The sequence below is a fragment of the Typopeltis vanoorti genome, chromosome 2 (genome assembly GCF_054136105.1).
Source record: "Typopeltis vanoorti isolate ZY-2024b chromosome 2, IOZ_Tvanoo_1.0, whole genome shotgun sequence".
Lineage (NCBI taxonomy): Eukaryota > Metazoa > Arthropoda > Arachnida > Uropygi > Thelyphonidae > Typopeltis > Typopeltis vanoorti.
The window spans coordinates 114,047,827-114,066,243 of NC_143550.1; the positions used below are offsets into that span (position 1 = coordinate 114,047,827).

The 18,417-nt window shown below is 33.7% G+C and overlaps 1 protein-coding gene across 7 annotated transcripts in view; it reads right to left on the minus strand.

The window, feature by feature from the left end:
• The window catches only part of mTor (serine/threonine-protein kinase Tor), an 816,233-nt gene that overhangs the window by 225,631 nt on the left and 572,185 nt on the right, over positions 1 to 18,417 (minus strand). For all 7 annotated transcript variants that reach the window (XM_090412780.1, XM_090412800.1, XM_090412771.1 and 4 more), the window contains 2 exons: positions 5,999 to 6,130; positions 4,762 to 4,880 (listed from right to left, as the gene is read on the minus strand). In XM_090412780.1, the coding sequence (XP_090268906.1) occupies positions 4,762 to 4,880; positions 5,999 to 6,130 (251 nt within the window). The remainder of the gene's footprint in view (positions 1 to 4,761; positions 4,881 to 5,998; positions 6,131 to 18,417) is intronic.

Here is an 18,417-nt window from a genome sequence, read left to right on the forward strand (position 1 = left end):
CCTATGTATGGTATGTTGCAGGTGCAATAAATACGGTATACTCCAGGGTGGGCCAGCAGAGGGAGTGGGTCTTTGGATGAGTTGAGTAAGCTTTTTAATTTTGCAGGAGGTTTAAAGGTGGCTTTGAGGTTGTATTTTTGTAGTACTCTGTTTATTTTGTCTGATGTCCCTTTAATGTTGGGAATGGTTATAGTTTTACTGTAGAGTGATTGTCTTTGTTTTTTTATTGAGGTCTTGTAGAGAATTTTGTTAATAGTGTTTTGGCTGTATCCATTTTTTTGAAAAGTATTGCTGATCACTTTAAATTCGTTTTTCAGTGCGTGTTCATTGGAGCAGATCTTCAGAGCCCTGTTTTTTAGGGTATTGATGACACCTAGTTTTTGTGTTGGGTGGTGGTAGGAATTTATGTGTATATATTGGCCAGTATATGTCGGTTTCTGGTAAACAGTGAAGGAAAGATTGCCCGAGGGAAGACATGTGACAAGTGTATCTAGAAATGGCAGTGTGTTATGTTTTTCAGTTTCAATTGTGAACTGTATATGTTTGTGTTGCTTGTTTTGGTGGCTAAGGAATGTGTCTAGTGTCTGGTGGCCATGAGACCAGATCGCAAAAACATCGTCAACGTATCTAAGCCAAACTTTGGGTTTTAAGGGGGAGGAACCTAAAGCAAGTTGTTCAAAATGTTCCATATAAAAGTTAGCAATCAGGGGGGATAATGGCAAGCCCATAGCTGTGCCTTCTTTTTGTACGTAGAAAGCGTTTTGTCATACAAAATAACCAGAACGTAATACATGCGCAAAGAGCATCATGATATCTGGAGGAAATTTGTTCTGTAAAAGAAGAATTGTATCATTGATTCGGACATTCGTAAAGAGTGCAGAGACGTCAAAACTGACTAATAAATCATCTTTTTCTAATGTAATGTCTTTGATGATGTTTATGAAGTGTTGTGTGTTTTTGATCCCAACAATACAGATTATTAGAAACTATCAGAACTCAGCAGCCAATATAAAGGGAAAGGAATTTGATATTAAGAAAGGCATGAAGCAAGGATATCTGTTTATTTGTTTCAGTAAGGAAATGCCGTAAGTAGACATATTACTTAAAATTATAATAACGGAATTAACTCACGTAAAATATTAGTTATTAGTAGAATTTTCGCCTGAGTATCACAGGCATCTTCAGTACATGTAAAAAGGCTAAACTGGATCCAAGGATCCAGTTAACCCTAGAAGTAGAAGTAAATAAGCAGTTAGCCTTTTTAGATCTATTAATTCTTCACCAACCAGGTGGTAACCTACATTTCTCAGTCTATAGGAAAGAGACTCATACAGGCCCATTACATCCATGCTGAATCTCATCACCATCCCAGTCAAAAGGCAGAAACTATTAAAACACTGGTTTATCAGGCCCACTCCTTTCGTTCTTCAGAGGAACTATTACAGAAAGAATTGCAATATATTATTTTCTCTTTTCTATCTAATGGATATAAGAATTCTTTCATCAAAAGAGCTTTAAGTAGTTTTGATATAGCTTCCTCTTCAAATACAGAAGAAATAATGCGTATTCCTATCCCTTATGTGCAAGGCATTAGTGAATGCATAGCAAAAGTTTTAAAACCACTAAATATTTTTGTTGCCTTTCAACCCATTAGAAATATTGCCACCCTTCTCACTTCTCCAAAGGACAAGCTTCCACATCTAAGTCATCAGTGTCTACCAAATTACCTGCTCTTGTGGGACAAACAGGAAGATCTGCTTTTATTCGGATAGAAGAACACAAGTTGTACATTCAATACCTTGAACCTGAACAGTATGAACTTGCAGAGCATGCCATCAACACTAGACAGAGTTCACTGGAACAAGGCGTCCTTCACAAAAGTCGGTTCCTCATGGAACAGCTTTATAAAGAAACGTGAAATTTTACTTCACTCTCCAAACTTAAACAGGTCTGATGGTCTACGTTCATCCCCTTTGTGGGAGACAGTACTTTTTAAATAAACTAGTATTTCCTAACTTTGTAATTTTTAATTGTGTGTGTGTGTGTGTTATTATTATTATTTTTTTAAATAAGTTAGGAAACTTTATGACCCTTTTTTATTTATCTTACATGAGCTACTTAGGTGGCAACCTTTGGAATTGTCAGTTATTGTTTAGTTAGCCTTTTTATGTACTGAAGATGCCTGTGATATACAAGGGAAAATTCTACTAATAAATAATATTTTACATGAGTTAATTCCGTTATTAAAATTTTAAGATATCTGATATTACCAAAATTGCTTTCTGCCATGTTATAGGAAGTCTTTAGAAATGTAAACTATGGAATTAATAGCAAATGGAAGAAAGATAAATCATTTACGTTTGCAGATAACATGTTTCATAAAATGCTAAATGACCTTGACAGAACAAGCAGGTATAAAGGTTAAAAGATTAACTTAACTAAAACAAAATTTATGACAATTTCAGATTGAACTGAAACTAGGAGATAATCCTACTGAAATTGTAGATACCATATTTACCTCAGATAATCAACTTTGAGAAGGGGGAGGGGTAAATAAATAAATCACACTATGAAAGAAAATATTTTGGTTTTGTACAAAGATTATTATTAGGAGATATGCCCATATATTTGAAAAAAAAGCTATTTAATATGCATATTAATTAAAAATGCTTTACTTATTAAAGTGAGACATAGGCCACATCTAAAATGGGGACAAGACAAGTTATGAGTGGCCCATACAGCTTTGAAAAGAATAATGCTCTACATAAAAAAGGAACCAGAATTACAAATAACAGAATTAGAGAGATGACTGGAGTGGAGAATATTGTGAAAGCATATACTGTAAGCATATAGATGAAAGATGGACAAAATTTAATACTGTATGGATATACCCAGAGAGGGAATAGTCACCAAACAACTAAATGGAGAGAGATGATCTATAACCTCATAAAAAATTCTAGAATTTATTGGGGGAGGCTGAAGATGATATGCACACATACATAGTAATCTCTCAATTATCCAAACCACATCAGGAAAGCAGTTTGCTGATAGGATAAATGAATTACATGGTGCTGTACTAGACACCAGCTCATTCAAGTGTTGATTAATTGAAGGTTCATTCCTATGAATGTCAGGTAATTGAGAGATCACTGTGTATATTTAGCACTTCAGATGTAGTGGATTCTCTTAATGCTATGATTTTGGTATGCTATGATACATTAGCTAGAAAGGTTACAAGTTATCCAATGACTATTTCATATATGAATAAATTAGTGGCAAATAATTATAAAAATATAAATAAAGTGTAAGTGGTGCATAGATAGCATCATGTAACCAAGAGACTGTAAGTTCAAATCTTACTTCAGCATGGATGTTTATGTAACACATTAGGTTAGATAGCAGATGGTTTATATTATTCATCGGGACCGTCAGCTTGCTTACTAAAAGTTAAATGTGACTTGAAAAAGAAAAAAAAATTACCCGATGTCTGTTTGTTTTTCTATTTTTTTTTTCTTTCTAAATTCTCATAATATGAGAATTTAGACACTTGGATAGACACTTTAACACTTGGATAAAGGATTAAACCAAGAATATAATTTCTTGGCATCTTTAATTTATCTCACATTATCTCTTAGACTACCTTGAGGTGGGGGTAGCAATCTTGTAGTACTAATGTGCAATAGGATTTTAACCTTTAATGAGTAGAATTATCATTAAAACAATTATATATATATACCAGTATATATAAACATGCACGCACAAAAGTCAATACATAAAATCAAGCACAATTAATTTTTTGTGCAATGCCAAAAGGAAAAGAGCCTGGCACATCACAAACAGTGTACATGCTGCATTTTGGCCACTGATATAGAATACAGGATCCTTGTTAAATAAATAGCTGAAATAATGTAAATAAGATTGTAACCACCTAAGTAGCCATCACTGGACCACTTTAAATTATGTAATCTTCTTCATCCAAATGAAAAAAAAAAATAATAATAATAAAATACAAATAACAAGAATAATCGAAAAAAATATGCTTCTATCGAAAATAAAAATATAAAAATATGTAAAGGTTAGAAGTATCTTCTAGCTCAGAGAGGTAAGCAACCCCATAACAACATTTATTAAAAACAAGCAAAAGGCAAGAAGGTGTCATAACTTGAATTTGATGGTTCATGATGTGGGTTGGTAAACTTAGGATACCAGAAAGCATACCAGATGGGCTTATATTAGGAATTCAGTAAAATAACATGGGAAAGGAATGGAAGAAGAATAAACAGTGTGAGAGAAGGGAGCATCATGAGATCTAGAGATCCCCAAGTCTGATATCATCTGAATATACCAGAGAGCAGACAAATGTTGCCCTCTTTACTACTTCTTTTCTCTTAGAGGGGAAGAGAAGTGATAAAGAGAGCAATGCTTCTGGAATTTTCCCATAAACACTCTCTCTCCCCCTCCCTCCTCTCATGCATTCTTCCCCAATTATTTTCCTGAAATGCATTCTATATTAATATAAATCTAATTACATTTCTATATCCCAGCAACATCTTGAACCATCTAATCCAATTTAAGATAAACTCATCTAATTTTTCTATCAAATTTTAATAAATAAAGTAGGTTTGATCCTGTGAGATAACAGCTGCTGTTAATATTTTTAATAATAAGCATTTTCACTTATCACTCTTCTACTCATCATAATTCATCATAATATTATTCTAACTTAGAAAGTAATTTATATTACTATAACAAAGTTCTTACTTAGCAAGTAGTTTATTGAGATCTGCTCTTTGTTGTGCATCTTCAGGTGCAAGAATTTGTAGGTTTTGTGGATGTAATGCTGTCTGCACAAAATGATGAAGCTGACGGAAAGCACAGTCCTATAAAGGAGCCAAAAAAAAGTAATTATTATGGAAAATGGCTAACATTTTGAATTACAGCAATTCTGTTAATATGTATATGCATAAACTGCTAAAAACAGAGCAAACCTCTAATGAAACAGATATCATCACCATCCAACTTCTGATAACCTCAGAAAGTGGGAGGGAGGGAGGAAGGGGTTTATAGAATATTATGATAGTATTACATGAAAATTTTATAACTTCTTAACAATAATTTTCCTCCACATTAATCCGTTATCTGTCTGGAGTCCAATAATGTCAGATCTTATGCTTCAGTCTTCTAGAGTATTTCTTACTGTTTCAAGGGACAAGCAAATTCTGTTTGCTTACAAAGTTTAAAACAAGATGGATATTTATCATCATGTCATTTAATTCACCTGCAATTTGCAAACAAAAGATGTTTTAAACAATTTGGATATTTATCATCATGATAAATATGATATTTATCATCATGCCATTTATTTATCATCATGTTAAGATGGATATTTATCATCATGTCATTTAATTCACCTGCAATTTGCAATTGCAGGTGAATAATAAGTTGGTCAACTTATTATGCTATCCAGTCAAAAGGCTGCAGGTTTGAATTCTGCCTAGATCATGGTTGTTTGTGATTGTCTTTCAGCTTTTTACATACAAATACACACACAGGCACATTCTCCCAATATGGAGTGGGTCACCATGGGAGAAGTAAACTCAATTCTCCCTGCAATGGAAGAGGCCTTCACAAACCAGTGTAGATATCACAGAGTAGATACAAGTTGAATATCACAAGAGTTGTATTTAGGAGCTCAGGTGAGCTCCTAAATACACCATATAATATTAAGTAATAGTATAATGGATGGGTAAAATAAGTTCTTAATAGTAATATAAATATAATGCAATAAACATTTAATATAAAAAGTAACACTGAGAAATGCTCATAAAATCTTAATGATTGCTTCAAGAAAAAAAAGTAATATTCTTTTCCATCTTTTATTATCTTCTAGTAATAAGAAGCACTAAAATTGTAGGGAGAGGGAAAATAAATTTAATATAGCTGCAATTTTCATCAATATTTAAGTTTTTGTTGAAAAACAAACATATTATATACTTACTGTTTGTCGATTTTTCCACATGTGTTTAATATAAGAAAATGTAACATGAGGATGACTTGTAGGCAATGGAACATCAGGTTGTGTTGAAGGATCTACTCCCAAAAGCATAATAAGGGTACGATGTGAGAGGGCCTATATTAAAGAGGAAGAGAGATGTAAAGCTATTGGTGATTAATTAACATGAATCAAGATATTCATAAATATCTTGGTGCATGTTAATTTCATCTAAACATATTTAAAGATAGTTTTGAATCCGACAAAAAACTGACTTCAAATTACTCACGATATCATTCATAAATGATGTATGGGTTTAAAAAGAACTAATCTGCCATATGGATTTCTTATTATGTAATCATTATATTTAGTTGCTGACAGAGCCAATGAATTTTGTCATCACATAGTTCATATATTATACATGTTGCATACTATAATAATTAGCCTCCCTAATGGCCATGATATATTTTCATGTCAACTAAGATACAGATGTGAATCATAAGAGTTGAAAAGAACAAGCCATCAATTATCTCCATTAGAAGCTGTGATAATACTTCACATTCACAGTTATGTCTCAGAGTCAGTACCATTTTAAATAGAGATATTATACAGTAGAAACATACAATATATTTTTAGATCTCTAGTCCTTTTACCACGTAATTATAGTTTGTTGATGATGGCAGGACAAAATAAGAGAAACAGATGTGAATCATAAGAGTTGAAAAGAACAAGCTATCAATTATATCCATTAGAAGCTGTGATAATACTTCACATTCAATCGAATTGAACAATTAACCAGATTAATTCACATTCACAGTTATGTCTCAGAGTCAGTACCATTTTAAATAGAGATATTATACAGTAGAAACATACAATATATTTTTAGATCTCTAGTCCTTTTACCATGTAATTATAGTTTGTTGATGATGGCAGGACAAAATAAGAGAAACTTCCATAATATAAATATATGCTTTATTTATTTTTTTCTTTGTTTTGTTTTTTTGGAAAGAAAGACCATCTGTGGGCTACAATCATTTACTGCAAATAAATCTTTTATTAGCTCGGAAAAACAATTTCAGAATAGCTTAGCCAGACATGTTTTATCCAAAATAATTTCAAAGAAAATTACTTTCATGAAACATTTTTTTAAAAAAATTAATTGCCTATGTATGAATATTAAAAAAATAGTTTATAGATAATCCAAATCCTAGGATTATCTATCAACTATTTTTATAGATAATCCTAGGATTATCTATAATCAATTAGGATTATAATCCTAATCCTAATTGATGTGTTGCTTCAGGAAATTACTAAATAACTAAATTTTTTTTATTTTTATTATCACTTCCTATATTTTGCTTAAACTGGCATCAAACAAAGTTGGAAAGTATGACTGGCCATCAAGGAATTTGAAAAAGTAAAAATTTGACATAGCAAAAAATTTGGCAACCTAGCAAAAAATTTACTAATGCCTGCAACACTGTCCAAAAACAGCATTGTTAACTTATCCACTACTATCTTTGAAACAGATGACATCAACGCAATCAGTCATAGCCTCAACTTTGCCATTGCACACAGATATGTACTGACCAAAGATTTCATGATCAAAATTACAAGTATAATCTACAAACTTCTTGCCAGTGAGGCCAACAATATTAGGCTTGACATAGCCAACATGCTGTCATAGGCAAAACTTCCTGCAAGCAACCTGCCCAACAGAGAATATAAAGCCCTTCTACATCTAGGAAATAACAACAACAAAAAAAAAAAAAAAATTAAAAAAAAAAAAATAATAATAATAATAATCTTGAAGGTGAACAAGGGCAAGGCTACTATTATTCTAAACTATACAGATTATAATAATAAAAAATAAAAAAATGACCACCATTCCCTTGGCTAATTCTTCCATAGAGACATTTGAAAAGAATGCCCTAAATTCTCCAACCCCTAAACCCATTATTTGGCTATGATATGTTGACGATGTTTTTGCAATTTGGCCACATGTCTTGAACACCTTACATACTTTCCTATCTCATTTGAACAGCCAACATCCAAGGATCTAATTCACAACAAAAATAGAAAGTAACAACAGTCTACTCTTCCTCGACACTCTAGTTACAAGACAACCAAATGAACCTCTGACCTTAAACATCTATAGAAAACCCACATACACACACATAAATACATCCATCAACAGTCACTTCACATCCCTTCAATCAAAATAAAATTATAAAAACCTTAGTCTACTGGGCAAAATTAATTTGCTCACATAACACTATACCCATCACAGAACTCCACATATAAACTGCACAGAAAGTCAGCAACCCTTATCTGCTTCTTTCTTCTTATCCTTATCTTCTTTTATTCATAATGACACTTATTATGAATAAAAGAAGACAAATTGGAAAGAAATTGTTACTGCATATTTGAAAAAGAAAGACTGCTGATTTTCATATGATGTGACATTTCTGAAGTACTTTTACTTCGAAAATGTCACAATGACTTCGTGAAAATGCATTAGTATACTTCCAAAATAAAATACATTTTCAGTTCTCTTGTAATCAGTTATAAAATGAACTATAATCTTGAATATATACAGTTTGAATATGCAAATAACTGCCTGCCAAACACCTTCCATTAAAAAACAAAAAACAGTGGACTGCTATGTAACCAAGTTTTTTTCAACCCCCCCCCCCCCCCAAGGTGACTATTGATCAGATAATTCTTCAATAATAAGTTTGAGGCTGCAATTTTCATAAATTAAGAAATTATGTGGTCCTGAGAAGTGATTAGGTGGAATTAATTCTGACAAAATACTATATCAGTTATAAGATATAAGAAATATCAGCATTTCTGTTAATCACTCAAGCAATTTTTTTCTATATACTGGGCTATAGTTTGACTGTGAAATGCTTTAGAGCACATTCCTTCTAAGATGTATTCTTTCTTCCACAGTACTCATTAATATTGAGAAATTAGACTATTACCAGTTAAATGATATTACCTAATAATCCACTCTGCTCTAGTCAGAGTAGAGAGGATTAATAAGTAGCATCTCTAAGCCAGATTATTTCAGAAGGGGCAAACTACAGCAGTAGTAGTAACATCATCATCAAATTCCTGATATATACCCTCAAGGGGTTATACAGGATATGATAGTAATACATGAAAAATTACATCCTTACTAACTTCCTATCTACAATTTTTCTCCAAATCAGTCTGTTACTTGTCAAGACCCCAACAATATCAGATCATATATTTCTATTGTCTAAGGCAATTTGTACCGTATCAATCAACCTATATCTTAGTCTTCCTCTGGGTCGTTTTCCTGTTAACTTGGCAGAGAGCACTTGATTTCCTAGTCTTTCCTCGCCCCTTTCTGTTTAAGTGACCATACCATCTGAGATTATCTCTGCTAATGCATTCCTGGATGCTGACAATGTCAAGTTCTTTCCTAATATCATCGTTTTTAATATGATATTGCCATTGATGCCATCTGTTCACATCTTTAATCTTTCCCAGAATTCTCATATCTGCGGTCTTTAGTCTTTGGTCAAGTGTTTTACTTCTGGCCCAGCTCTCAGATCCATAAGTTAAAACTGGTTTGAACACTGTTTTGTACACAGCTAATTTAGTGTTCCGACTAATTTCTCTCTTATTCCACATGGATTTATTCAATTGACTTCTTACCATACCAGCTTCGTTGATTCTGTTGTCTAATTCCATATTTAATTTACCATCTTCACTAAAAATCGTGCCTAAGTAGCTGAAATGTTTTACTTGTTCTAAGTTCTCCGTTCACAATGCAGTTGATATTTTCAATGTTTCTGCCTATTTTCATTGTCTTTGATTATTTAATGCTGACCTTCATACCATATCTATTACAACACTTATTCAATTTAGTCAGGGAATCTTGCAGACTTAGTGGATTTCTTTAGAAGTATAACATCATCCGCATAAAGCAAAGAGCTGAGATTAAAATCTCCAATTTTGATATCAAGTTTAATACCACTTTCCTTCATAATGTGATTCATATAGATAATGAATAAGAGAGGGGATAATGTCCTTGTCGGACATCAGATTTAACATTAAATCACCTAACTGTACTTCCTTCAATTCAAAGTGCTGACTTACAACTCAAATAAAGACTATGTATTGCTTGATATAATGCCCCATTAACAACATACAACTGTAGCGTTTTGAATAGCTTCGCTCCTGGCATATGCCTTTTCCAGATCTACAAAACTCAAATACAGATCTTGGTTATATTCTCATGATTTCTCAACTATCTGTAGTAAAGTGAAAATCTGATCCTGACAGCCTCTATTTGGCCTGAATCCAGCTTGTTCTTCACCAAGCTTCTCTTCCACAATCCTTCTCAACCGCTTCTCAAGTATACTTGCATATATCTTACCAGGAACACTCAGTAATAAAATGCCTCTGTAATTTTTACATTCAATTTATTTTCCTTTGTATATATGGATACTATGAGAGCTCTACTCCAATCATTTGGAATTTGTCCCTCTGCTCAGGCCATTCTGAACTATGCAGTGAAGCCACTGTAAGACTTTTATACCTCCATACTTGAGCATTTCTGGTCAAATATTATCTACTCCTGCCTTTCTACATCTCAAGCCTTTGATGGCTTTTTCTACTTGAAGTATGGATATGTATTCCTGACTGTATGCCTGCTGTGTGTTTTTTACCACTGTGCTATCACTGCTTGTTTCATTTAGCAATTTTTCAAAGTAATTACTCGTTACTTCAAGGGTATCTTTTTCTCCTGTTTTCATGTCACCTTTATCATCTCTAACTCCTTTTACAGCACTCTTTTCTCCATTCCTAAGCTCCTTCAGCAACCTCCAGAATATCTTACCACCTTCTTGATATTTATTTTCTATGCTCTTGGCAAAGTCCTCCCATGACTTTTGTTTAGCCAGTTTTACACAATGTTTAGTTTTCTTACATTTGTCTCTGTATTCTTTAAGAGCACAAGCTGACTTATTTGCTAGGAACTTTTGCTATGCTTTCTTCTTTTCCTTCACTGCCTCTTTAACTTCCTGTGTCCTCCATGTAGTTATGATTTTTCTATCCTTGCACACAACCTCACCACATGCCTCTCTGGCTGAATCACTCAATATTTTCTTCAGGGCTTGCCACTCAATCTCCAAGATTTGGTTCGTGCTCTCAAACTCTTTCATTTCTTCTTCAATAATATTTGTGTATTTTAGTCTACAGTTGACATCTGAGAACTGCTCAACTTTTTTTCTCTTTAAAACTTTCTTACATATTGTTCTTTTCAATATGAAATTCAATTTTATCCTTCTTAAGACTAAATGGTGATCACTTCCAATTTCAAATCCTCTGTACACTGTGGCATCCTTCACCAGTGGGAAAACATCACTATCAACAATAACATAGTCAATGAGACTTTTCTTATTCTTTGCCTCTTCTCTCCATGTGAATTTGTGCACATTTTTATGTTGGAACATTGTGTTAGTAATAACCAGTTCATGTCCTGATCAGAGACCAACAGGTATTTGTCATTATTATTATGGTTGCTCTTTTCTCCAAATTTAACCAAAATATTTTTGTATGTCTGACAATCATTTCCTCCTATGCTATTTAGATCCCCAAGAAGGACCAACTTTTCCTTTTTCATTGTGTCAGTTGCTTTCTATAAAGTCTCAATTATTAAATCATTATTAAAACCTTCTGTGGTGGCCCTTGCCTTAATCATTTATCCAAGTGTGAGCAAACAAAGTCTGTGCCTGAAAGTATCTTCAGGACTGGGGTAAGATAGTGCAACACCAGGCAACTCGTTGCAAAGGTGGAGAAAGTTCTCATCACTCCTATCTCAGTATCTCCCATAATGCAAAACACATCTCCTTGCGGATATGTGTAATGCTACGCATTAAGGCAAGGGCCACTACCCATACCGGTTTCGACCTTTATTGAGGTCTCGTCTGTGGAGCCAGGCCCAGTAGTGGAGATACAAAGGAAGAAGCAATGAGAGGTCATCCTAACCTATAGGAGTTGCCAAAGGGTGTGCAACCTTATTATTAAATTACTCTGGATTCAGAGAAAGATGTTGAGTTTATTTTTCACTTGGTTAGACTATAATAAGTTTAGCTTAATCCTTTATCCAAGTGTGGGCAAACAAAGTTTACGCCTGAAAGTATCTTCAGGACTAGGGTAAGGTGCTCCCACTGACGAGACCTCAATAAAGGTCGAAACCGGTATGGGTAGTGGCCCTTGCCTTAATGCGTAGCATTACACATATCTGCAAGGAGATGTGCTTTGCATTATGGGAGATACTGAGATAGAAGTGATGAGAACTTTCTCCACCTTTGCAACGAGTTGCCTGGTGTTGCACTTCCTTACCCCAGTCCTGAAGATACTTTCAGGCACAAACTTTGTTTGCTCACACTTGGATAAAGGATTAAACTAAACTTATTATAGTCTAACCAAGTGAAAAATAAACTCTCAACATCTTTCTCTGAATCCGGAGTAATTTAATAATAAGGTTGCAAACCCTTTGGCAACTCCTATAGGTTAGGATGACCTCTCATTGCTTCTGCCTTTGTATCTCCACTCCTGGGCCTAGCCCCCACTGACGAGACCTCAATAAAGGTCGAAACAGGTATGGGTAGTGGCCCTTGCCTTAATGCGTAGCATTACACATATCCGCAAGGAGATGTGCTTTGCATTATGGGAAATACTGAGATAGGAGTGATGAGAGCTTTCTCCACCTTTGCAGTCCTGAAGATACTTTCAGGCGCAAACTCTGTTTGCTCACACTTGGATAAAGGATTAAACTAAACTTATTATAGTCTAACCAAGTGAAAAATAAACTCTCAACTTCTATGGGACCATAGGTACAAATAAGTCTCATTGTTCAGTTGCCCATTCTGATACTTGCCCACATCATTCTACTTGAGACTGCCTGCCATTCAAGAAGATTAGCCTCGTATTTAGTGTTGAATACTATGGCAAATCCTTTTCCTTGATTGTCACTGCCCGAATATAACATTTTGTATTTATTGCTCAGAAAGATCTCACCAGTTTTTGTCTTTTTTGTTTCAGTCACCCCTATTATGTCAATCTGGTACTTACCCAATTCCTCAGCTAGCTCAATTTCTTTGCCATTCAGGTTTCTTATGTTGATACTACTGATCTTGAACTCTGGCGAAGTTGAGTTGGGGTAAGTTTTAGGATTTGTTCCAGTAGCTGACTTTTCGCTGTTTGCCCTGGTCTCCTGGCGAAAACAACGGGAGCCTTGTTTAACTGGGCGACACCCCAGTCGGCATAAAATTCTGTCATGTTGTACCATCATTTGAAATTTTGGTTTAAGCCAATAAGAATACAATTTGGTCAGCTAAATCCCAAATTTCCAGCTCATCTTCTTTCGTTCAGTATCCAGGTAGATACCCAACAGGGTGCACCACAAGAAGGTGAGGATTGGACATTAGGTCAGAAGCTCTGGTCGGTTCTCCGCATTCCTTTGAAGGCTATGTGGAGGTCTCCTCTCAGTTATATAGCTTTGGCCCTTAAGCAACCCTAGTAGTAACATTGACTTAAAAAAAACAAACTTTTAATGTCATAAATATATGTGATTTCTTTATATAGTAACATGCAATTTACTCATAACACTTAGAATAATTTTAGCTGTTTGATATTCCCTAAATAATCAATACAAGGAAAACTCAATATCAGTCAATACAAAAGAAGGTTGTAGCATATTTGCTTCAGCATACATAACAGCATTATTATTTCTTTTGTTGAAATTGTAATATATTTCAGATACTAAAGCCAGAAATACTTCCTACGAAACATTGAGCTCCAGTAGAAAGTTAGACAGACAGCAGTTATTATTTACAAATCAATTTTGTGCATTGGAAGGGCACAACTAGAATTCTTCAAAATGAGCATAATTTTTGAATCAATCTGCATATTCTCCAATTTTTTCAAACATTTTCATTATATATTTACAGCAGTTAAGTATTAAATAGTATTCCTGAAATTAACATCCTACAAAAAGAAGTAATCAGTTGAAATTTTATGCTAAAGGGAAAGGAAGACAGATTTGTTTGAAACAGTACTGAATACAAACTAAAAGTAGTAATGCAGATAATAAGCCATATAGTGGAATTTTTTAAGAAAAGATTAAAATTTGAAAACGTTATTTATAAATATTTAATATGATCATTTTTGAAGCAAAGTATTTGAAAATAGTGCAAAAATAATTTCTGTAATATTTTCAGCGAAATAAAAAACACTTAAATAAAACCTAAAATAAACCTAAATGATAGTTTGTAGTGAATAGATGCATGAAGAAGATAAACTGCAGGGCGGAAAAGTTACAAGAATGGTTAAAAAAGAAAAAGTAGGATATGAGAGGAGATTAGCCAGCCAGGTCAAAGCTATAAATTAAAGAAACCAAGAAATTATATACTTGGATTAATCCTTTATCCAAGTGTAAGAAAACAAAGTTTGCATTTGCACCATAGTATCACATCTGGGTCTAGCTCCCACTGATAAGACCTCAATAAAGGTAGAAACCGGTCTGGGTAGTGACCATTCCCATAATGCATAGCATTATACTTTGCATTATGGGATACTAAAGCAAGTGATGTGAAGTCATTAGCTTCTATATTCTCCAAGTCCTGAAAATACTTCAGACACAAACTTTGTTTGCTTACACTTGGATAAAGGATTAAACCAAGTATATAATTTCTTGGTATATTTAATTTGTAGTATAACCAAGTGAAAAACCTTTCAAAAACTATCTCTAATACAGATTATTTTAATAATAAGATGTGACACCTTTTGGCTAAGTGCATATGACAATATGACTTCTGCATTATTTCAACCATTACTTCAAGGATTAAACCAAGTATATAATTTCTTTAATTTATAGTACAGTGCAACTTTGGCTGTCGAACAAACTGGTTCCAAAACATATTTTCAGAACAAAACACGCACAGGTTTCCAAACAGGTAAATCAGCAACCATGGGCTGAGATGTACGGCAGGAGAGTGTCAGTTACGCCACAGTTTCTGCTCAGTGTAGACACCTGCTCGAATTTGTCTTTTCTTGATTTTCTTTTTTTTTTTTATAAATCCATTAATTTATCCATTTTAAATTAATTCTTATGGGAAAATGGTTTCAGTTTTCAAACAAATCAGTTTCCAAACAGCCTTAGGAATGAATTATGTTCAACAACCAAGGTCTCACTGTATAACCAAGCGAAAAACCTTCCAACAACTCTTTCTAATCCAGAGTATTTTAATAATAAGGTGCGACACTTTTTGGCTACTGATGATACCTCAATAAAGGTCGAGATTGGTAGTGACCCTTCCCATAATGGAGAGCATTATACATGTCCATAAGGATTGTTTTACTTTATGGGATACTAAGGCAAGTGATGTGAAGTCATTCGCTTCTATATATGAGTTCCCCAATCCTGAAAAATACTTCTGGTGCAAATTTTGTTTGCACCTGAAGTATTTGCTTACACTTGGATAAAGGATTAAATCAAGCATATACATAGGCTGTTTAATAAGTAATAAGACTATATTTATACAGAAAACAGATTACCTTTAATCGTCATCATTTACATGGTCTTTTTTGAAGTAACTACTGTGAGACGCAATGCATTTGTCCCAATGTTGCGTCCACTTTTTAAACACATGTGAGAGTCCATTTTTTGAGAGTTCTTTCAAAACTGCCTCCGCAGCTTTCACACGTGCTTTGTTGCTTTCGAAATGGCTGTTCAATAAGTAAGTATTGAAAAGGCTTGCTTACTTATTAAGCATTGAAAAGGCTGTTCCTTTTCAATACTTAATAGTATTGAAAAGGAACTCCGCAGCTTTTACACATGCTTTGTTGCTTTCGAAATGGCGGCCTCTTAGTGGTTTCTTGAGCTGAGGAAATAGCCAGAAATCGCACGGTGCGAGATCAGGACTTATGGAGGGTGTGGTAGGATATCTGTGTTGTTCTTCTGCAAAACGTCCACTACACAACCAGCAATATGTGGCCTTGCATTATCGTGGTGCAATAAGAAGCCATTCTTCAGCAATGGACGCTTCCTTTTGACGTGCTTGATGATAATCGCTGCTGTGTTGATCATTGTCTCTGTGATGGACGTTGAAGGTCTTCCCTCACATTCAAGATCTTCCACATTTTGCCTTCCTTCCTTAAAAGTTTTATGACAGCGAAAAACACTTGCCCTCGATACTGCTTCTTCGCGTATCATGTTAAAATTGTCCGATGCCGATTTTTGCAAACGCACACAAAATTTAATCGCATAACGCTGTTCCAAGGGCGCTTCCATTTCGAAGTCTGGTTGCACCTCGTAGGCGTGCCAATGAGCACTTGCATTTAGTCACATGACACTCTGGCACATCAGCCCGTATACGCCATCTATCATCCTCTTTTGTTAATATATACAGCAACATTTCTTTATTCCACAGAAATTAATATTGTGATGAGTGGTTTCGCCACAGTAAAATTAGTCTTTTACTTATTGAACAGTCCACATAATTTCTTGGTATCTTTAAAAATAGCATAACCAAGTGAAAAACCTTCCAGTATATCAAAACTAATCCAATGGAATTTTTCTGTTATATGGCAAGCAACAGAAAAAATAATTATGGCAGGTTGACACTGGTGGATAGTTTGGGTAGCAGAATAACTATAGCAAATGATATAGTGCAATTATTTAACTAACATTTCAGTGTATATCGTAGTGGTGTGAATGATTCTGTGTAACATGTAGAAGGGATGCGAGAATTAGGAGAATAAAAGGTGAAAGAATCAGAGGTGTATCAAATGTTGCTTTGGTTAGATATGAATATACCTGTGGGAATGGATGACATATTACCATGTATGTTTAAACAATGTTCAAAAGAGTTAGCAATGTCCTTGTAACCAGGACTTAGCCTTGTCCTGGTTATTTAATGAAAGTCTTGCAGTGAAGAAGGATTCTAAGGAGTGGAAAGAAGGCAAAATAATACCTCTCCACAGGCATGGTTCTAGCACAGAAGTTTCCAATTACAGACCAGTCTGTATAACTGCAATTGTAGTCAAGGTGATGGAGAGATTGGTTAGGAATAGAACACATGACTGATTTGATGGATTTGTAAAGTGTACGTGGGTGACCATATTGAAAATTTGGTTTTGGGATATTCATGGTAAGGATTTGGGATATTCATGATTAGGTTTTGGGGTATTCGTTATTGGCCTTGGAGATAATCGCACTATCAAATATAAAGAATGAACAATTATAATAAGATTATTTTATTTCTATATTTGTAGATTTTCACAATATACAAATGCATGAAACACAGAGTTGATCAAATTTTGGCACAATTAGACAAATTCATAGCAAGTCTTTAAACAAAATTTAAATATTTTATTTTGGCAGTTATGAACACTAATGTAAACTTTTAGAAATATTCTCATGATATGCTTTGCATAATCATTTACAATATAAATTCAGCAAACCTGATTTATTTTATCAAAAGAGAACTATTTAATATTTTTTATTCAAGTAAATTTCTTTTAGCAATTTTTCATTTTTTAATACACTGCATAAAATTCTTTGCATGGCATATTGCAATTAGTTTTCACCAGTAATTCTTCCTCAATAGTTTTTAGGTCTAATCTGGTCCTATCCTTTTTTCAAGAGTTGAACATTAAGCTAAATACTCGCTTACTCATTGCCTTTGAGTGAGGCAAAGCAAAAACAAAATTAATAATTTTTTCAATATTAGGTACATCATATGCATTTAAAAATTTTATCCAAATATCTGTGATATTTTTGAGTTCTTTTGTGTCAATATTTTTATGGAATGATTTTAACAGGATGTACTCTTCATATAGTAAATCAATATTAATATTGGAAATTTTAAATAAATCTATAAATTTTAAGAAAAGATCAAAATGTGTCACTTCATGTAATTTGAATATATTAAGATACTCATACTTATTACTTTCAAAACTAATTTTTTATTTGAATATACTGAATTAAAGTTTTCAGAAAATCGTCTGCCCTTTTCTTAAACAAATTTATCTCTACTGGTTTGCAACAAGATTTCAATTTTTGTATAGCAACGAATCCATAAAAATGATCATTTAATTAGAAAGTAGAGAGTTTCTTAGATTGGCCATTAGGTTAAATAGTTCTATTATAATTGGACCATCCTGCTCTAGATTACAAATTATGTTTTGGACACAGGTTGCTGCATTTGAAAAGAAAGAAAGGTAGACTTCAGCTAATTTGTTCGAAAAAAAATCTTGTAAAATAGGTGGACATCTTTCCAAAGATAGAAAATAGTTTTTCACTGGCTCAAAATTTTTGTTTAGTCTATCTATTGCTGGAAGGAATGACAACCATCTTGCAGTAACATGAAGCATTAGAT